Below are 22,855 nucleotides of genomic sequence, written 5' to 3' on the forward strand. Positions count from 1 at the left end.
ATATTTTTATAACTTTTAAACTCTCGCGTTGCATGTTTAATGTATAATAGAATACGGGAATTAACGCGAACACGCATTTTACCTTAAAATGCCTAACGTTTCGTCGCATTTCGTCATTTATGTTTTTGACAAAAAATGGCTTTTTAGAATCAAATAATGATGTAAATTAGTATATCAGCAGTATAATTTTTTTGATCATTTTTTATATTAAGGTACTAAATAAATAAAAGGCCATTATGTTATAAGCGCTAGTGTGTACGATTATATTGATGACGAGGTCTCGCTTTCGATACCCGGGTCGGAAACTGCTATTGAGATTTTAAAATGTACTTTTGAATACTTTGAACTAATTTGCCAATGGTCTTTGGTAACGAGTATTAGATGTAAGCAACGCTTTAAAGTATATAAAACGGGGTAAACTATCATGACAAAGGTAACTTAACTTGACATTTTTTAATAGATCTTAACCATCCGAGTTGTTTCAAAAGTAAAAAAAAATATATTTGGTTACATATTCATTCAAACCAATTACTAAGTATTTAAAAAAAAAACGATTATAGATATTTTGTAACTGATATCTCGATTTAGCGATGTTTTTCATTACGATATCGATATAACATCACTAGTGTCAACAACGTTTGCCGGTGACGTATGACGTTATAATTGGATTATAATTGGATGTTAGAGGGACGAAGGCGGGCGGAGGGGAGGGGTGCGTCGTCGGCAAATGTTATTGGGACAGCTACGTGTGATTGTAGATGGATTGTTGAAGATAGAGGTAAACTAGTTAAGTGATTAAGATATTAATGTCATGTGACAGTAGTTATTATGCTCGTATATTTATTAATTTTATTAATCAATAACCAATTATTTTTAGTATTTTTATACATGTTATACCCAAAAGTGTTAGCAGCGGTATATGAAATACTCTCCTATAAAATTAAGGGGTTGAAATATCACCTAAAATATAAATTTATTAAAATATTATACAGATGTCTTGAAGACGTATTTCCGAGAGCTTAACGTAGTTTTACAATATTTTTTACCTATAAGTACATAGCATACTTTAGAACATCAAATTAATGTGTAAGTACTTATTATTCTGTGGTATTGCATATTGCATACATGCAAGCGCATTTTGGAAACGACAAAATCATTTTTGTAAAACCGATTTCACGTTCATCTAATAAGTCGTAAATTTTCGTTATAGCAATTGTATTATGCATCACATTCCTGATTTTTTCTAATGATTTTACATCCATCATATTCTTTCCTCTTACAGCCAGCTCTATAAACCATCAATCTTCCTTATAAACGTCTATCCATAAATGTGTGAACTATTTCCACCACGATGTCAATTCTTTGATAAGATCAGAATCTAACGACCGTCAAATAGCATTCTATTCAACACCAAACACAACATTACTGATACACACAATATACTAGAGTTTAGTGCAATTTTGAACCTTAATGTCTACGGCATAAGAAAGACAGTATTTTTTTTAAAGTGAATGGCTTATTTGGTATTGATCATGTATTTGATCCGATCAAAGATAATTGGTGTAAAATAGTTATGTCAATGAGAGAAACCTTCAAATAGGTTTAACGCGATTTTTATGAAAATATTCGCAAACACGCATAGACCAGGGTCTGGTGGCGAAAAATAAGGCTGTAATTATAGTGTAATATCTAGTTCAAATTTATTACGAAGGTTGCATAAATTATTACCATAACCGGGCTGCTCTCCAAGAAAAAATACAGAATATGCCACAATATTTACGAGATTAATAACCCATCTAACTTTAACAATAAACTTAAATTGAAACTTGAATAACTTGAAACAATTATAGGCGCTAGCCGCTTCGATTTCAAGACTGATATTTTACGATTTGATTTGAAATGTGGTACAGCTCCTTAAATATTTTACTAATAGAATTATTTAAATAAACCCACCCATTAAAGTTGGATGTAGTCAAAAAATTAGGGATGTGTTAATAAATAGCCCAAGAATTAGATGGTGAATTTGCATCCCTAAAAACTATTTTAAAAATCTTCAAGCTCTCTGTATTGTATCATACTATTTTAAGATACCTGATTGTAACATTATTTTCAATCCAAAGGCAATTTAAAAAAGGTCATACTCATGTAATAAATCCTTTTAACACTTCCTTTACTTCAATTATTTGTTCTATATAAGGTACTTATTAGTACGAACGAGTGTCTCTACATTAGCAATAGGATTTTTTGTTAAAATTAATCCAAGTATGTGTGATTTTATTGTGTATTGTATCTTGTTGTACGATTAGTTGATCAACATGTATTAAAGTTGATCAACTAATGAATGAAAAAGTTGACCTTTTTGTCTGAAGATCATCTTAATGAAAATAAAATAAAAATCCTTTAAAGTATATCCATACTAATATTATAAATGCGAAAGTTACTCTGTCTGTCTGTCTGTCTGCTACTTAATCACGCCTAAACTACTGAACCAATTTGCATGAAATTTTTTATGGAGATATTTTGATATCCGAAAAAGACATATCATCACGCTACGATGAAAAGGAGCAGAGCACCAGTAAAAAATGTTTACAAAAACGGGGAAAAATTTCTCCCATTGCTCTTATTGGACGCAAGCGAAGTTGCGCGGGTCAGCTAGTTTAAGATAAACGTAAGACGTAGCCATTTGAACTTCTCGGTGTGGAACCAAATAGTGTCTCTTGACTTGTTTGATTCAACCATTCTATAGTTTCCATACACAAATAAGCAAATTTTTATTTAAATTTAATAATATTTTGATGTCTAGTAAGCTGTTACAACAAGGACAGAAACACTATTCCGTTTTCATTAGCCATCAAACCACAGTTTTTGCCTAATAAGAAAAAATCTTCTTATTTTTGTAACAAATAGTATTTGTATTTAATGTGATTTGTTGCTATTGTTAATGTTTAAGGCTCTGGCTATGACGTCATTCTGATGTCTTGATACGCGTACTAGCGCCTACTGCTTTTATAATAGCATTTAATTACGAGATCAATGAAATTATATTCTCAAGAAAACGTAAAAATATGTTCAATACACTACAATTCCTTATTTATTTAAGTATCTTTTCATGTTACTAAATATGTATTTTTTTCTAACGCAATTAATTTCATAAGATTATAATATTTTCTTGAAATCATCTACATTATTGTAACACCAAGGTTAAAAATAAAAAACAAACAGATTCTTACGCTAAATTAAATTTATTATAAAATATAACTTTATAGGTACATCAAAAATATATACATAAATTACTCTGATCGTTGATCAAATAGTCACATTGTCGATTTGATCAAATTGATCAACCACATTGATCAACATGGTCAGGTCAGTAATTTTGATCAATTTCAAAATTACTAAAATGACTTTTAAAAACATCGATTTTCGTGATTTTTTTTTACCAAAATACACAGTCTTACGTCCTCTATAAAGACGGGATAATTTTGGTAAAATTTATTAAACATTTTTGTCTTGAACTAGAAATAAAATTTGAAAAATAAATATAATATTTTATTTCTAGTTGGAGATCAGTATTATGTTGTTCCGTGGTACTTTGACTTACAATACTTGGTACTTTGTAGCTTTAACTTACAACTTAGGATATATCTACAATTTTTGATACTTTATCGTTGGTTGGTAACAACATTATTGTCAAAATTATTTGAAAGAGCAATGTTAATTTAATTGACATTATGAATCTTAGTAAGAAGAGTACAAATTCGTTTCAAACCGCGAAAAAATAAATTGACACATTAAACAAAGATAGATTTTCGCTCAAAATTGAAACGAATTTTAAACCGTCCCCACTGATCACTAAGAATCAAAATGCTTACTCAAATATATAAAACAAATTTAAAATTGCTCTTTCAGACAAATTTGCCTGTAACAAACAGCAGAAAAACCGATCTACATCACGATAAACAACAGACTAGTCAATCTTTAAATGCATAGCCTTAACCCGCCAGTTCTACTGGAAGACTGTAGCATTACAACGAAAGTTCAATCACGTGCTTGTGACTGTTGGTCGCTCGGGGACTGTCTGACTGACTGACTGACTGACAGGCTCTTCGTTTCTGACTGTCTCGTCAATAGTTCTGACGGTGGTCTCGTTGGCTGCGGCTGTGCTTGGCTGCATTTGCTGCGCTAGGGCGGTGGCTATGGGCTGCGTGATTGGCTGCTGGACTGGATAGTTCGGGTAGTGGATGCCCACTACTTCTTCGTAGCTAGGCGGTGCCATGCATTCTGGAATTGAAATAAAGAAAGGTAAGTAAAAATTTTGATTTTTGAGCGTGTTGGTATTCTCTTGTTCTAAGCTAAGCAGCAGTTCTAAGTTTTCGGTTTAAGTTTTAAAAGTAACTTCAGCTGTTTTTTCTTTCTTCGATTATTATTAGGACCCCAAAAAGTAATGTGTAAATTACTTTGAATTTTAATAGAAATGGCGAAGAAGTTTCAGTTAGATTTGACCACTATCAGTTAATGTATAATAGAATACGGGAATTAACGCGAACACGCATTTTACCTTAAAATGCCTAACGTTTCGGCGCAGGTTGCACTCGCCGTGGTCCCAGGCAGACTGCTGCCTGGGACCACGGCGAGTGCAACCTGCGCCGAAACGTTAGGCATTTTAAGGTAAAATGCGTGTTCGCGTTAATTCCCGTATTCTATTATACATTAAACATGCAACGCGAGAGTTTAAAAGTTATGATCACTATCAGTTAAGTCTAAAACTGATCAATAGTTAAAAAGGCAACATACAAAACACTAATCAGAGCTTATACTTCGCTTATTAAAGCGCCCATTTGAATGGTAATAAAGAAAGAAACGTTAATTACCAGTCCAGTTTTACAAAATGTGACTTATAACTATGACAACTCTACTAGACGCAGCCTGTATCGGGGCTATCAATATATAAACAATTGCCTGATCGGACTACAGTCGACCTGGGTAACTTTGAATCATTTGGGTAACATTGACAGTGGGAATTTGAACTAGTTTCGATTTTATTTTCATATGAAACCAACACAATTGATGAAAGTTTGCAAAACTAAGATAAACCTTTATCAATTGTGTTGGTTTCATATGAAAAGAATGAAATTGATTGACAAATTGACCTTAGTTAACTTAAACTTAAAATGTGCTAATTTATTAATAATACAAAAGGTCTGGACTCACCATATTTGGGTGGTGGAGGTAAGTTGGAAGGGCTGGCGTAGATAGTTGGCTCGTGCTGGCCCAGAGACGGCCTGGCACGGGACCCCACATACACTCGTCTCTGCTGCGGATTCCGCGTTTTTTGTCCTGAAAACAAACAAAAAATAATGTTAGTTTAATGTATTTTAGTTACAAAATATAAGGTTTGGAAAGGATTTGTGTCAATTTCACGTGAATCTATACATGTCGTAACTTGTTTAGAGAATGAATGACTAAGACTAATTATAATTAGATTGAAATCAATCAATGATATTATTTTAATCAGGTAAATGAAAATAATAATCATGATATCAGCACTTTTGGAGAATAGGTACCTTAATTTTATTTTTATAAATTACATTATTAAACACTTAACTAAAGAGGTTATTGTTACGCAATGATTAAATAGCTGCCACGTTACTTTCAATGTGTTAAAATAATATGTCATGTTTCAGACAAATATTATAGAATCAAAGTAGCCTACCACTATCAATATAGAAAGTAACTTGGTGTTACAAAGTTCCTAAAACATATACAACCGCTAAATAGTTAGAAAAAAATAACTAAAATGGTGCCTTTGAGGCAATTTATACTGTTAGGAAAAATATACGTGGCCATTCTACATTTTATAATTAATCATGTTTATGTCAACTTTCAGTACAACACAGAAAAGTATTTCATGTTAATTTTATTTTGTAAACAAATAATTAATTGAATGCTATAAAAATTACGATTATAAATTGTTACCTTGAATAAAAAACTTGCAACAGAAACAATAGACTGGTATAAAAGTTATTGCGGCTAATAAGAGTACAATCATAAAATATTTTATTCGTAGATTTATTGATGAATCTGGATTAACTGGGCCAATATCATCCGCCAGAGAAGGTCCATCATACAGACTCATGGACATTGTTCACTTTGATCAACAAGAACCAACTGATCAATTGATCAAGTCTTTTAAAAGCCACTGATCAACAAATAAACAAGAAATTAACACTTTGAATAATAATTAGCCACACACTATTACAGTATTTAATTATGATATTAATTAATTTATAAGTACGTCTGTACCCTCACAGTCGTGGCTTGGGTATGTTTTATTTTTAGAACATATGTTCATTATAGTAATATCATATAATATTCCCGCATTGGGAATTAATAGGAGCTGTGAGACAGGAAAATCTAATAAAATATTTATATACGCAACAAGGATATTTCATTAAATTTCCTTATTGATACGTACTTACAATTGTTTAAATTGGTTATTCATTGAATTTTACCTAAAATCTAAAGTACTATTTGCCTTTTAAAATATGTATAATAAACCCAATGATAATATAGAATACCGGGAAACCCAGCTCTGGCGCATATAAAATATGTCTCTAATTAAAGATAGTAATAGAAATTAATACTGTCAAAATAAGTAAAATTATCGAAATCGGTAACTAAAAGTGCCATATTGCTATAAATTATGAAAGGGGAATATTTAACAGACCCCTTTGACAATTTAAATAACAAAATCACTGGTTTAACAACTGATTTTGAGAATAGCTCCTTTTAGTTTTTATATACTAATGGGTATATATTTATATCTATTGAGTAGCATTTGATTTGTACCATACCTGGTTATACTTAGGATTTTTTCTTTAATTTACTTTTATCAATCTATACGACATGACGAATATAAGTCAAAAACAAAATTACCTGCTATTAACACTCGGATACAAGTCACTATGAAGATTAAAATAACAAATATGGTCGTTATACTAAGAGCTGACCATACAATATCAGTGAAGGAACTATCGTAAACCACTCTTAAGGTATCTGTGACCTCCTCAGAACCCGACACGGACACATCATGAGATTCCATCGTAAATAAATCACTATTGATCAAAAACTGATCAACGATCAACACATTTTAAAAAATTGATCACAGAATTCACTAGACGCTTCCATTCGACGGATCAACAAATGATAATAATTCGATTCTTAATTTTATCACAAAATACTTTAATCTTGGATTAAATTTGACAAATTTATTATTTTATATACCCCTTAGTTTGTTTTTATCTTTATACGTTGTATTTGTACGAGAGCTGTGATGTAACTAAATGATGAAATGACAGGTTTGCTCATGTGTCGTTAATTGATTTCTGATTTACATTTAATTGTAAGCTATTAAAGGTAGATGCAGTCTAGAGTAGTTAGAACTGACGTGCGCAGTTGGTGTCAGCCCAGCTGCGTATTTGTGGCATGTCGTACTAGATTTTCCCTAATATAGTTTTAAATGTATGTTACCTGTACGCTAAAGTACAGGTACTTTAATCTGGCCTTAACAGACATGGGATTTTTATATGAACATGAGTAACAGATTACTTTTAAATCCAAATTTTCCACAGTCAGATAATGTTATTCTAGGAATTAATTAGTCTTGAGATACAAATGGAATATAATGAAATGCTAATAAAACAAACAAATGGATACAATTGTTGAATTATTCAACTATGAGCAGATAGAGACCAATAGTAACTGAGGCGACAGAAAATTTATCTGAGTTTAATACAATACTACCTAATAGAGGTATACGTATACCCCAATGCAAGTATATCCGTGCGCGTAGTTTGTCTTCTGTGTAGCCATTTGTTGCTACATTCAGACATATAAAGTAAAATGACTTGCGAATTACGAATGTTGGATAAAATGCTTTTATTTTTTTCGATAAGCATTGAATGTTTTAAATAAGTAATCACTACTAATCTGTTGCTTTTAGGCTTATTTGTAAGAAACAGTAAAGTGTTTTTGAAAGAAAAATTTATATGGGTAGGTAAATATATACATAAAATCACGTTTTTTTCCCATAGACGTTGTCAGAGACCAAAATACGCCACTTGGTACGATCCTTAGAGACTTTATTTACTACATTCACATACATACATCTAGTTGTACATGCAATTTGATTGGGTAGTTTCTAACTTAGTCGAGATTCTTAATAAGTTACAAGAAAGAGCTGTATATATTTTATCAATGATAAAAAGTTGATCATGTGACTGATTGATAAATTTATATCTTTTGTGAAAATATTGTTCAGTATGTTGTCTTTTATAAGTCTTTGTTTATTTTTTTCTATTTTTACATTTGTTGCAGCGATAAAATAGTTGATCAGACTGATCAGTATTTCATCATAAATCATAGTGAACAAATTTTTAACTAGTATTGATCAATTTAAAATGTCAAAAATACTTGATGATATGACAGTTATCAAAATATTTATTATGTACAATAAATAAGGAGTTTAATACTGACGTAGCATCAATACCATTAATACGGATTAAGTTGCTATTACTCAGTACGAGATAAAATGACAAAAATTATGGCGGGTTTTTCTGTCATCAGATAATATTTGATTCGAGGAAATATTTGTGACGTCACTGAGAGAAATCGTATAGAAAATCTTTTGAAAACGGTATATTATTAATTAAATGAAATGGTCTGGTAAAGGGAAAGTCAAACTTGCTTTTTAATTAATATAAAGAATATGTTTATCTCTACTTTTTCGACTGTTTGGTTTAGAGATTCGGTTAAGTTGCTGTAACAGTTTAACTGACAAACGGACAGATTTACAATTAAACTTGCTAATATTTACTGGGATTTTTAGTATGATACGTTAGTCTTATACAAAATATCCGTTGAGGCACAATTTTTTAAATAATGACGTTAAATCCTTATCCTTCTACGGATGCGTTCAATCGAGATACCCGGTATATTTATGATTATCAATAAAAACTTTATCACATAGCGTTCGGTTTTTAAGATAACATAAACCTGTTATCAGATTATCGTGACACACTCACTTAGTGGTATGTACTTTAAAAAATTTAAAGATTAAAGCTTGGAAGCCACGTAAAAAAATACATAAATGTACCAATTTTGAATCTAAAACACACGACTCGGTCATTGATTACAATTGATTTATCACTAAATTTGATCACATTGATTCACAATTTGATCAAATTGATTACTACTAAAACTAATTGATCAATCAAATTAAATACTTAGAGCAAAGATCCTCAGACAGAAGTACATAAGTAACCAGATGAGCAGCATCGCGATCAACACGATCATGTACCAGAACGCCATTTCGCTCAAACTTGCTGGATCATTGTTTTCCATCTTTTCTTCCGAGTCTGTCGTCTCGTAAGAATCGTCAAAGAAATTCGGATTGTACGGCGCCATTATTGATCAGTTTGATCAACTTATAATCAAAATTAAATTATTCAATTCTTTGATCAAACTTTGTGAATCATATTCCCACTTCAAGTAACTTCTGAACTGTTTGTTAAAACAAACTTTTCGAGTACTTGATTTCTCTAAATTCACTCACAACTAATTTGAATCAACAAATTATCGGAATGATGATTAAAACACAGTCACTTGTTCACAAAATTGAGTATTTTCGAACACATTTTCGGGTGAGAAACATGGTTTTTTCAACGGTGTTGTACATTAACTGGATCAAGAGCTGTAGATATCGGTATCAATGATATGACAGCATTATCGATATGATTAGGCAATACATTGGAGAAAAATCTTTTGTATTTTAACTACAAAAACTACGTAGCACCTATTCTTTTTTTACTTCCATGTCATTTAAAAGGGTATTATTTAATTTAGGTCAAATCTTGACTAATAAAGCCCTTACGACTTTAAAATTTATTCAGATATAGGTGAAAAGTATTTTTATCACGACAATTGTCAAAATGACATAGACTTTTTTTATTTTACATGAATTCCTGTTAAAATACAGTAGTTTGTGCACAAATAAATAGACATATTAAGAATATTCTGTCGCTTTAATTTATATAACTTCTAGTCTTCTATGGTAAAAAATTATTTTCTTACCAGAAATTACCATTAAAATCGTTTTATATTTCAATTACAGGGTTCTTTATAATAAACTGTTTGTCTACTAGTATATCTTTGTACAAAGGATTTCCTTATTATACTTATCTTATCGATACTTAGATCATAGCCCTTTACAATCTTGCCAAGCGATTTTATACCTTGTGTCTATTGTATTATTTCTATCTGATAACATTAAATGGTTCTATGATAATGTTTATTTAAGTATGTAATGTCCCTATGAAATAATCCTTCAGCACTTGAAGTTTTGTGTTTCAGGTATTAATTATGATTCAGCTTATAAAATACACTTGTTATAATCATGATATTGTTGATTGATTGATAGTTTACATCTATAGTACGTCACTGTGCAGTACATTGCTGCTTTGACGTAATGTATTAATCTACATCCTCTAAGGAAAACCGCAATGTACTCTATAGTGGTTATCAAATGGTTTTAACAATACACTCTGAGCTTATTGATAAATAGAAGCTTATTTTAAGCTTTTACCTAGACCGTTACAAGAAAATATTTTATTTTTCAACTTCTAACGTGATTAACCAGAGCCTGTGTTATGAGAAAGATTTTACAGGTTATAAAAGTGGCAGATCATTTTCTGCAAAATAAAGTGACAGCAAATGTTTAAAAACAACTGACAAAATTTCATTTTATAAATATTGCTAATATTTATAAAATGAAATTTTGTCAGTTGTTTTTAAATCCGGGCCACTTGCTAATATTTGAACTATTTGCTATTTTTAAGCAGCTTATTTAAGCTATTTGCGGGTAAACAAATGAAAAATAAATAATAAATGTACCTAAAAACGACATCTTCATGCACATAAGCACAAAAGACATGACCAGTAATGTGAACAATACTGATATGTACACAATCGCATGGATGGACACACTGTCTGCAGCCACTGATTCCGTCTCATCAACACCGGGCGCCATCTTTGATTAACTGTCACTTTTGACAGCTGTCAGTGTCAGGTGATCAACTGTCAGTGGTATTTTTAATACGATATTTGAAATTAAGTATATTGTTTCTTGTTTAATCTGATGGTTAATGGTTGGTTAAATTATTTATTTATCTTCACCATTAAGGATCAAGATGACACTCGTTACTTATTGGTATTTGATTACACGTTTAATTGATTTATAATCACTTTAGATTATTACACAATTTTCTTTCAATTTTCAAACACTTCACGTTTATTATTTTAAAAGATAAATTACAATATTGTTAGTGAAAACAACACGAATTATTTCTTTTGATCACTTTCATCACACACTTATATTTATGACAAACATAATGGTAATCTGATCAACACAACATTATTTATAATGTTTCGATATATTATTTAATTTGATCAACATTTTCACGAAATCACATTTCTCTGCGTTGGATTACGAAAAAATACTGTCGCTATAGTATTTTTCTTTTCAAATGTCAAATCGGATGACTGATGGTGCTATCAACAAACTTATTGATACGTGTTTTTAACAAACATACAAGCAATTTTCAACCGTAGTCGGTTGTAATAAGAGTCATATATTTTGCTAAGTACTGAAAATTATTATCGCAAAAGGAATTATCTTGGTTTATAGGTGTTATTTTCAGATTGATGGTGAACGATATGTCTGATTTGGATAGTATTAAATAACACAAGGACACGTAGACACGAATAAAACTATTTACAATTTATGTAAATAGTCAACAATGTAAACAGTTTTTGACGTGGTCAGAATATTGGTAGTCAGTCAGTTGTCAAAACATTTCAATCATGAGAAAGTTTAATGGAATTTGTAACAGAAAATAAGGTATGAAAAAAGCAATTCCGTTAGATTTATTCCTTATAATTCAAACTTAAGCATCTAACTTGAGTAGTCCAAATATATTTTTTAATTAAAAATACTATTGAATTCCAGCAGCATAGATGATATTCTAAGGACTTTTTCAAGTTTTCAGGAAGCTTCAAAATACCACATGTATACGTCATTGACTGATATCATATCAGTACAGCAGACAATCATTAACCTTAGTAAAGGGCCTTCAAACTATAGACCGGAAACAAAACATATTGAATTTAAAAAACATTATTAATAAAGGCCGTACTAAAATAATTAAAAGCTACTGAATTTATTGTTCGAACGTCACCAACTATACTTTAATCTAATGACGTCAGCATGCACGATTAACCGTTATTTACGTCACATTTTCTTTTAAAAATTCCGTTTTAAGACTCTACGGTGTTAATTAATAATATACTTTAATGTTGCCACTTACTAGCAGTCCACAGTTTGCAAATCACCATCACAATAGCAAAGAAAAGCACCCATAACGCCCAAAACGTATAAGGATCCATTTTGTATAAAATATTATATCACAATGGCTGACTGTGCGATACTAAGACAAAGTAATTACTTTTCCAGATAATACTTCATATTCGATAAATCGATTCCTTATCTGTTTGTTTAATCTATTGTAAAAAATAAATTGACGGTAATCTCGAAACAATAAAAGTTTTGTTTTTATTTTGCGTACAACGCCATCTAGTTGTGAAACAAAGAACTACTTGCTTGTTATCGGATTTTGTTGTCGCCATGACGCCGTAAATGGTTATCAATACTATCAATATTGTGAAATAATATAAAGACTGTGATATGAGCTTATTTTTATACAAAGCTCAAAGAACAAAATTATCATGTATCGTCGTCTGTAAAAAGCGCCTTCGAAACGCTTATAAAATAAATGGCAACTAACCCCTGTTACTTTAGACCATGGACATGTTTTGGTGATAATTACAAGAAAACAGCTGTAAACACACAAAATAAGTAATAATAAAAGTGAAATTACTTATAAAATTATCTCATTATCAAAAGACAGTAGGTCCGGAACATAGCTTTTATTCATTTACCAAAAACATCATCAGTCAATAATAGCCTCATCGTTATTAATTTCATCAACAAAAATACATAAGAAATCTCACCTGCTTCAGCAATAACCTTACACAACATGACAAATATGAATAAAGAAACTATTAAAACCCAAATGGTGACATCATTCATTGTAGCACTTTCTACGTCCTATCTATAATATCGGATAAAGGAACTAAGTTAAAAAGGGAATTACATGTTTATTTTATACATAATTAGTATTTTATCTTATCAAGTTATTTTCATGCGAGGGTGTGAATCATTTTATTGATCGCGACACTTTTTGAATTGCGACATCTAGTTTTTAAAGTATTAAACTCTTAGTCATACGGATAAAAATAGGCGTGATCGTTTTGATTTTGAATATAAGTAAAGGCGCTTCTAAACGGGCCATATTTTCCTGCAATATGTGGCTGCACTATTGGCAACTTATTGCTCGGCCATCACAAAAATATTTTATTGCAACGATGGCCGAGCAATCTATGGCCGAGCCATGTGTTGCAATATGTCTGTCAATAGTATGGAGCATGATGCAGACTCCTAAACGGGCCACACAAACCGGCAATAATGGCTGACGAAATCACACTCGTCGCAGCAGCCTATATTGTTTTACAAGAAAAATCAAAAAGGAAAAAGCAGAGACAGTGGATTCGACCTTGCTTAAATAGGCGACGAAATCTTCCATGTAGGTATATAGGCTTCTGCGACACTCGTCGCAGCAGCCTATATCGTTTTACGGGAAAAATCAAAAAGGAAAAAGCAGAGACAGTGGATTCGACCTTACGCCAATAGGCGTGAAACATTAGACAATTTATGTCAAGAATTAATGCTTGATAAAAAATTGAATAATAAATGATAAAATAAATATAAATCGCGTAGAAAAGGATGCACTATATCATAACAAGAGTGAGCGACTGAAACAACAATAAAGCTGGCCGGGCAACATTGCAGTAAAATCGGTAGCTCAGCGATCGTCCGGCAACCTATCAAAACAATATCGGCCATTCGCTGCAATATCAAAAATGTGTGGCTATATGTCTGAGACATTGCTGCAATATTGCGTAGTATGGCTGGAGTTGCTCGCAATATGTCCGGCCACTATGTTGCAGCCACATATTGCAGGAAAATATGGCCCGTTTAGAAGCGCCTTAAAGAAAATTGAGTAAAGGCCCTACTTGTAGTTTATTTGTTGACTGCGTATATAGAAGCTTTCCTTTCAATATAATTATTTCGTGTTAAATGTATTTAATTAAATAATATAAAAATGTGTTTGCTTTTTTAATAACTATTTAGTAAATACCTAACCATTTTTGTATACAAAAGTAAAGTGAAGAGAAGAAATTAATTTTCAGTGTTTCAGGACGCTAACTATTTAGGCTTTAAGCTTTAATTATAATAATACCTTGAAGTTTCATAAATTTACAAGTAATGAGTTGGGAAATATTTTTATTTTGTAAATATATTGTAAAGCATGTTTGCTTAAAAATACCTTAGAAGGTAAATTAGATTTGGTCGAAGAGCATAGATAATATTTACCGCATTGTTATGTATTTAGTTTTACATAATATACTTTTGTGTACTTATGCAATATTGATAATAAACTCTTTTGCCCATACTATTAACAGATAAGGTAACGGCGGGTACCTATCTACTTCAAGTAATCTTTATATTATCATTATTTCTAGAACTTTATAAAAGAATTACTGTAGCCTAATATTGGTACTAGAGGCTTTTTTTACTTTACTTTATCGTATGATTGCCCACCACTGTCCCCTATTTTTCTCAACATTTCCTGTTGAATGTAGAATCTCTAAGGAGACTTGACGTCAGGCAGGTCCAATAACCTTATCCAAATATTTTTACAGCATGTTTTTGGAAACGAAAATATGTTGTACCGACCATAATTAACGTGGGATAATAAAGAATAAAGAAGATGATTGTATGATTAGTGGTCAACTTAGTGTCAAAGTTGTTCAAGCTGCCCGAAAGCCCTTTAACAAAGCTTGACAACTTTTACCTCAACAGACAATGATGCAAACCAACGTGTTAAGTGTCCTCCGAAGCACGGATTATTATTAAAAGTTAATATCAGGTATCTAAATCCAGTGAAAAATGTTAAGTCTCGTTTACTTAAGGCTTTATCATAATGGTTTGTAAGTTAAGCCTGAATACATGTCATCATGACTACTATAACAAATGCATATCTGTCAAATATTACTCTCAAATCAAATTTTCATAACAGCGCCTCTATTGCATCAAAAACGAAACTCAAACGTCTTACAAATTTGACAGCTGCAAGGGTATGCCAGACTGAAAAAACAATTGCAGAAAGTGCAGAAAGAAAGTTTTGCAAATGAAACTTCTCGTAACCTTTCATTCTTATCTACTGTCTGGAGTACGTCTTACATAATACAGACACAACAACATTGGATATTTTTTCGCGAAAATATGAAACATGACGTGGTCAACCCATATTAGGTCGATAGCCATCATCAGTGTCATTAGGAATCCTATTTTGTGACGGTCACCAGGTGAAAAGATAAAAATAACTTGTAAAAACTCACACACAGTATATGGACACGTTAAAGATATAAAACTTACTCATCATCCTTTTAAACGAGATGATTATCATCAATATAATGATGAAGGAAGCCCAGAAAAGAAACGAGGGGTTGTAATAATTCATTATTATATAGAAATATATGACACACAAGCACCAACTCACACGTACAAGACTCAAAGAGTAATTATTAAGATAAGTCAACTCGATTACTGTATGTTATCTTCAATTTCCAATATCAAGGAATTTGACGCGGTGATTACATAGATAAGTTGTTTTCCAAATTATGTTTTTAAAGGATATTTTGTTTATCTATTAAGTGCGTAACAACGTTTTTAATCGTACTTTCTTTGGCTTTAAGTACACCTAATAAAATAATTAATCAATTTCACGACAGCAAGCGATTCGAAGATTTTTTTATTACTACTCATTGTCATACATAATATCACCCCTTTATCCCATTGAGGTAGGCAGAGACCAAAAAACACCACTTGGAACGATCCTTACTTTCCTCGCATCATTCACATCCATACATCTTGTCATACAGGACCGCCATATACATAATTATATGTATTGTCATATTTGTAGGCTAAATCGCGTCACAAATCAATTGCACTTGAATCAATCGTAAACAATTATGAAACAGCTTAAAGGCAATTAAGTTGAAAACAGAAATACAATACAGACAGTAAAACTAGAGATAAAAAGTTATTTACCACAGAAAATAAGCAGTGCATCGCAGATAATACAATCCAAAATCATTGTAAAAAGTAATAAAAAACACTGAACTAAATAATACAGATAGTTCTTTACAACACGAAGTCTGATTAGATTTTATCGACAGCCGTGACTTGAAAACGTTAGTATCTGTTGTTTTACATAGATGGCGTTGGAAATTATTTTTATATTGATAATAGCGCCATCTAGTGTTCGACTGGTGAAGTTTTTAAGTGCGAGTGTACTGAAATACCCAGTTTCCTTAAGTTGATAATAATTTATTGATTAGTAATATTCTTTAGAGAGAAACCTTGACGTAATTTATTAGATCATGATTACGTCACGGTGTTGTTTCTTTTCCTTAAACGTAAAGGGAAATTATTCAAAGTAAACAAATAAATAAGAGTCATTTTAAGAAATTGTATTAATTGGATTGAAAATAAATGTCCTACTTGGAACAATCATGGCTGCCCCCAATCTCTAGATAATATTAAAGATAACTTAATTGTACTAAAACCACCTTGACAAATACCTACTTAATCAAATATTGCCAAAAACAGGCTTTCCACTATGTATTTCTACAATTTAAGAATGAATTAGCAGCTTAGCCACAAAGGAAGGATTTTATCCTTGGCCAAAAGGCAAATGGAACAGCAATTTATTAACTAAGTAAAGAACGACACGGAACTTTGGGATCACTATAAATGTATAGTCCTAGATAAATGAAAGTTGTGAGCAAAGCGTAAAATAAATTTGGCTCTACACGAAGTTAATGCTTAAATATCCTTTGGCAAACAAAAATAAATCCTTATTTTTTTGTACCTATACACTCGGGCAGCGTTGTGGACTTAATGCCTAACCCCTTCCCCAAGCCGGGAGGAGACCCTTACCCAACATTAGAACAATGCATTAAATTCATTTATTTTCAAAATGTCTACTTATCAAATATTTTTATCTCCACTCATTTCAATAAGAAACATTAACAATCCTTTCATAAGCCGTTCGTTATCAAGCTTAGAACAAAAGAGCTTTATATACAGATAAGGAACTCACCAAAGAATTTCACAAGCACAGCGTATATCATCCAAAATATCAACACATTTATGACCATAAATATAAGGGCACCTGTCAAATTGGTCGTCATTTTTGACACTGAGAAAAAACTGTAAAACAAACTAAATTTTGGTGATAATTTTGAAAAAAAGGTGTGCACTCCTTCTAATATAAATGTACGGAATGGGCAAAAATATATTGGCTGGTTGATAGGGATCGTGATAAACCTTGTATCTCCGATAAGGCTTTAATTACAGACATGACGTTCAAAATATACCTAAATGTACTGCGAATAAAATCACTCAGATAAATTAGATTGCAAGTTTTTTATTTTTTGTTTTCAACCCCCGACGCTAAAAGAGGGGTGTTATAAGTTAGACGTGTCTGTCTGTGTGTCTGTCTGTCTGTGGCATCATATCGCCTGAACGGATGCAGTGATTTCAATTTAGTTTTTTATGACGATGTCAGAAGGTAAGCTATTATCTTGACGAAAACTGTGCCAAGGGGATGTTAATTGGTCATAGCATTTTATTGTTTTTAATTATTATGGTTTTAAGATCGACTTTCTTAAGTGTCTTATATTAATTTGTTTACCAAAAATTATTGAAGAAATATTGATCTATTTTTTTCAAAGCTCCTTAAGTACTATTAAAACTCTTAAAACGATTATAAAAATACATCAATAACAAAATGTCACAGGCTTAAACGAAATCCGTAAATGTATTTATTATGATAATTTTGATAAACAGTGACGTCAGAGAAAGCTTTTACATACCTATGTATCTATATACAGCGGCTGCTAGGAATACAACGATGATAATACTCCAAACTATGGTCGAGAGATAATACATTTTTAAAATTTTTTTTTTCAATAAAACACTACCGAGTACAACACTATTCGAACGATGTACTAAATCTGATTAAGTATTTATTGTGCTAATGATAAGTGTTGATAAATGAGGTGTGCTAATTTTATTAATATACTAGTTAATCAGTGCGACTTTGCACGTTTTCAAAAGTTCCACAATTTCAGCTACTTAAGAGTCGACTGCCTATGTTAGATGCAAAGCCTTCAACTGTATCCATGGTTGCCAACTTTGAATTGCCGATATAGAGTGTATATAATTTTAGACTAGGTAACATAAAGTACGGACTTACTTATATAGTAGAAAATCATTTATGTATTGAAAAAAACAATCTGGTGACTTGCACTACTGAAAGCATTGTTTGAAAAAGTAGAGTATTCTATTAGTCAGATCACAGAGGTAGTGTACCTCTGTGATCTGACTAATAGATTTTAAGTACAATGTTCCATTTCTGAGCTCTATATCCAAGCAAAATTTCGATAAAATCGGTTTAGTTGTTTAGTCGCAAAAGCGAAACAGACAAACAGACTGCCACATTTATAATAATACTATGTTTGAACGGTATTGTGTTCTAAATATCGATGATTGCCAATAACAATTATTCAGCAGTTTTTAATTGTCAAGTCAATGCGTACCGCCGAGTTCTGAAAGTCACTGGTTATTGTATGATAGTGACAAATTAACTATATTTAAGATATTAATGTTTATCTAAATGTAATGGGATTGTCAGCTTTTATAGCAACTATTATAAGTATGAGTAATGAACCATTGAACTCACACGAAATATCTATGCATATAAAACTCTGAGTGACTGACTAATGGACAACGGACAGCCGAAACTACTGAGCGTAGAAACTTGAAATTAGGTATGAAGATAACTTAGGAAGTGTAGAGGAGCACTAACCCCGGTTTCTGGGGTAAGTGAACTGTCATGTTTGTTTAAGCATAAACGCTATTGAATATTATAGATAAACTACCGCTAAATGTGCCTCAGAAACCGGGCACAAGAGAAGTATCTTAGAAATTTACTTGCGAAAGGGGCAAAATGGGGGGAAAGCTAGTATATTATACGTGGTCAAATCACATTGGTGATGTCTTGCAAAAAGGTCAGGCGCGTAGTACTCATAACTGGCGGTGCCAAAGATATATGGATATGAATGAGGATAGTTTGTAAGTATCGTAATTGGTGTTGTGTGATCTCTGTCTACACCTATAGGAAAAAGGCGTGATATGTATTTAAGTACGAAGAAATACATCGATATTATTAGCTCAACACTATATTAATAGATAAATAAACTAGATTATACTGATAATAAGCAAATTAAATTACCGATCAATTTTGTTTATCAAGAGACGGTATTAGATTTAATTAAAAATATGATCATGACGTCACAACCGGATATCTGTCACTAAGGGAAGTTTGAAATTATTATGGAAACAGTGATTTCGAATGCAATCTATACATTCTTATAAAATTGATCAATGCTAGGCAAGCTCTTTGTCTGTCAATCACACTCTTACGATATAAGAAGCTCATAAACTGCTTAACAGATTTCAAAAGGCTTTCGCTAGATTTTACATGAGAACAGAATGATTTGAAGATTTACCCCCGGTTTCTGAGGTACATTATCTCTCATCTATTCTATCATTTAAAAATAGCGTTTAAACTTATATAAAAAAACGCTATTGAATAGACAAACTACTGTTAAAAGTACTCAGAAACCGGGGGTTAGAGATTCAGGATTTAGAATATATCTATACTAATATTATATCTATACTAATATTATAAAGCTGAAGAGTTTGTTTGTTTGAACGTGCTAATCTCAGGAACTACTGGTTCGAATTGAAAAATTACTTTTGTGTTGCATAGATCATTTATCGAGGAAGACTTTAGGCTATATAACATCACGCTACGCCATAGGAGCGGAAATGAAAAATATTACAAAAACGGGGAAAATTATGACCCATTCTTATGTGACGCAAGCGAAGTTGTGGGGGTCAGCTAGTATTTTATGTTATCACTGGTGGTATTGCCAAAGGTGTAGAGACATAAGTTCTGTCTTCATTGTTTTCAATTTAAATCTGTGTAGGAGTTCCCGATGTGATTTAATTTATGATGATGTTCTAACTAGAATAGAACTAGCACTTCCTTCCACGTTTAATGTATACTAGTTATAACCCACGACACCGCCTGTATCTGTGTGTTTTTGTGTCTCTATCCTCTGTTTTATGAGGGCAGTTTTCGCACAAAGAATTCGACAATGCGAGGGGATTTATAAAATCAATGTAACAATAATTATTATAATTCAATCTGATGCATAGGAATCAAACCCCATATCTTCCGTTTATTCGCATTTTTATCTTGATATTTTTTTTTGTTTTTGTTGTTGTATGTTTGTAATTCGTTCGGGACTACAAAGAAAAATGTTTATTTTTTACTTTAACCGACTCGGAAATCGAACTTAGAACTTGGTACACGAGCCGTCTGCGTAGGTACATGTACTTGTTTTTGATAAATCGATTTGTAAGCTACTGATAATATTATCAGTTTAGTAGCTGATAACAGCTTAGATAAATTTGTAACAAAATATTTACTATACCTATGTCCAAGTTTCACTTCCCTTTGTGGTCATTACTCTTCTCCCTTAGATAATAGCGTCATGATAAATAAATCATAGCCTATTTTAAAAGATGAGCTATCTTATCCAAAATTGAAATCGGACTAGTAATTTCAGAGATAAGTATGACCAAATAAACAAATAAAAATCGTCTTTGTTTTATTAGAATAGGTGTATATAATTAATTCATTGGATAGACAAAGGTATCCGGCAGGAAACAATATTTAAATATAAATAAATATTTAATATATAAGATAAATAAATTAAAAAAGACTTACTCCTTTTAACACAATTCCCAAAACAGAACCACAGCCAAAACAAATACACACACATAAATAGCAGTACACTAATCAAAATGGTACTCAGTAGATCCATTGTTTTTACTCTGTGGTCTCTCACTCACTGACTTGAAATAAGAACTTAATCTTATCTTGGTTTTTAAATTGTTGATAAATATGTCTACATTATAGTACTGTCGGTCGTTCTGTGTGGACGACAGGACGACACTAATAAGACCATTGAGTGACTATGCGGTTGTCCAATGATCCGCCGTGTCGGAAAATATTATGATCAATTTCTGTGGTTTACGATTTGAGGAAAAATTGTTGGTGACGTTAGAAAATATTTTGCATGTTTAATTAAAATAATTTGTTGGACTTTTACGCGAATGTAGTTTTCTAAATAAATATAAAATTTAGAAAATTAACTATTTATTTTTTGGATCTTTTACTTGTCAATGTATCGATTTATCAAAATGTTATAATTAGGTATTCGTTTCTTATCGGATATGAGTCTTAACATATTTTTGACATTATCATTGTGATATTGAGTAAATAAATACATTCCTTGTTTAGTACTAGCTATGCCCTTTGGCTTCACTCGCGTTTTTGAGTATTTATACAACCCAGAAAGACTTAAAATGAGTTACGTTTAAGAGATTACAGATTAGGGGGTTTCAAGAAATAAAGTCTTCAGCTTTACTACAATAGAAAAATTAGTAACAGAATACTTTTTCAAATGAATCAAATAAAATAAAGATCTAAAGCTAGGTGTCATTAAGATTTCCCAAAAATAACAAAGGTTAATAAGAACATAGAATCATTTAACGAACCCATATGATATTGGCAACAAGTGCAATCACTCTTTTGCACACAACAACATAAGTGGGTAGACTATGATAATATTCCCTCTCACTCATTCACACGACTATCCCAATAAGATAGATGCGATAGAAATAATCATTGAAGTGCATCTTGTTCATCTAAGCAGATTACATTAAACGTGATGCTACAAGGAAATTATCTGAATCACGTTATTACAGTGTAAAACCACAGATTTTGTTACATTTTAAAATAACAAAATAACTTCTTAAATAAAGGAAATGTCTCTATACAAATCGGTAGGCAAATTTTAAAAAGGCACATCTTAGTTCATAAAGACATAACACATGTGCCCTTTTAGAAATTAGATATTTGTTTTGCAGGTAAACGAATCAACTATAAACGATGCATCATAGTATTTCCCCGTGTCATATGTTTTTATATTAAATTCAAAGTATTTTTCTACTCAAGTCAAGAGCTTATACCTAAAACTGGTATATATGTATAACTTTTCCAAGTTGCCAGTTTATTAAACAGTTCATTCAGACACGTTAAGTCCCAAAACCGGACTAACCCCCGGTTTCTGAGTACATTTAGCGGTAGTTTATGTATTCAATAGCGTTTCTTTTGTATATGAATTTGCTATTGAAAAGATAAGCTACCGCTAAAATGTACCTCAGAGAGTAAGTTAGTAAGCGTGGTTGAACCAAGAGTAGACCTTACTCTAACAAAAGAACAGTAATTTGTCAACGTAAAGAAAAAAATCAAATCAATAACTTACGTATCCACATGATAAAGGATATAAGAGTCATCATTAGCACAAAGAATATAAATATGACGACTGCCGGTACTGTAAATATTAATATCAA

General features: G+C 31.6%; 1 protein-coding gene across 17 annotated transcripts in view; it reads right to left on the reverse strand.

The window, feature by feature from the left end:
- Positions 1 to 3,223: 3,223 nt before the first annotated feature.
- LOC142983132 (uncharacterized) overlaps positions 3,224 to 22,855 on the reverse strand; it is a 96,984-nt gene continuing 77,352 nt past the window's right edge. For 6 of the 17 annotated variants that reach the window (XM_076129980.1, XM_076129985.1, XM_076129978.1 and 3 more), the window contains exons 2-3: positions 5,212 to 5,337; positions 3,224 to 4,281 (exon numbers count right to left, since the gene is read on the reverse strand). In XM_076129980.1, coding sequence (XP_075986095.1) covers positions 4,043 to 4,281; positions 5,212 to 5,337 — 365 coding nt within the window. In that variant the 3' untranslated portion in view covers positions 3,224 to 4,042. Of the gene's footprint in view, positions 4,282 to 5,211; positions 5,338 to 6,936; positions 7,334 to 9,284; positions 9,496 to 10,950; positions 11,125 to 12,422; positions 12,549 to 13,125; positions 13,241 to 15,673; positions 15,801 to 16,348; positions 16,410 to 17,402; positions 17,550 to 18,177; positions 18,297 to 21,164; positions 21,366 to 22,767; positions 22,793 to 22,855 lie in introns of those variants that run through there. The other 11 variants (XM_076129983.1, XM_076129986.1, XM_076129992.1 and 8 more) reach the window with 11 other exon arrangements.

Source organism: Anticarsia gemmatalis, chromosome 23, assembly GCF_050436995.1.
Source record: "Anticarsia gemmatalis isolate Benzon Research Colony breed Stoneville strain chromosome 23, ilAntGemm2 primary, whole genome shotgun sequence".
Lineage (NCBI taxonomy): Eukaryota > Metazoa > Arthropoda > Insecta > Lepidoptera > Erebidae > Anticarsia > Anticarsia gemmatalis.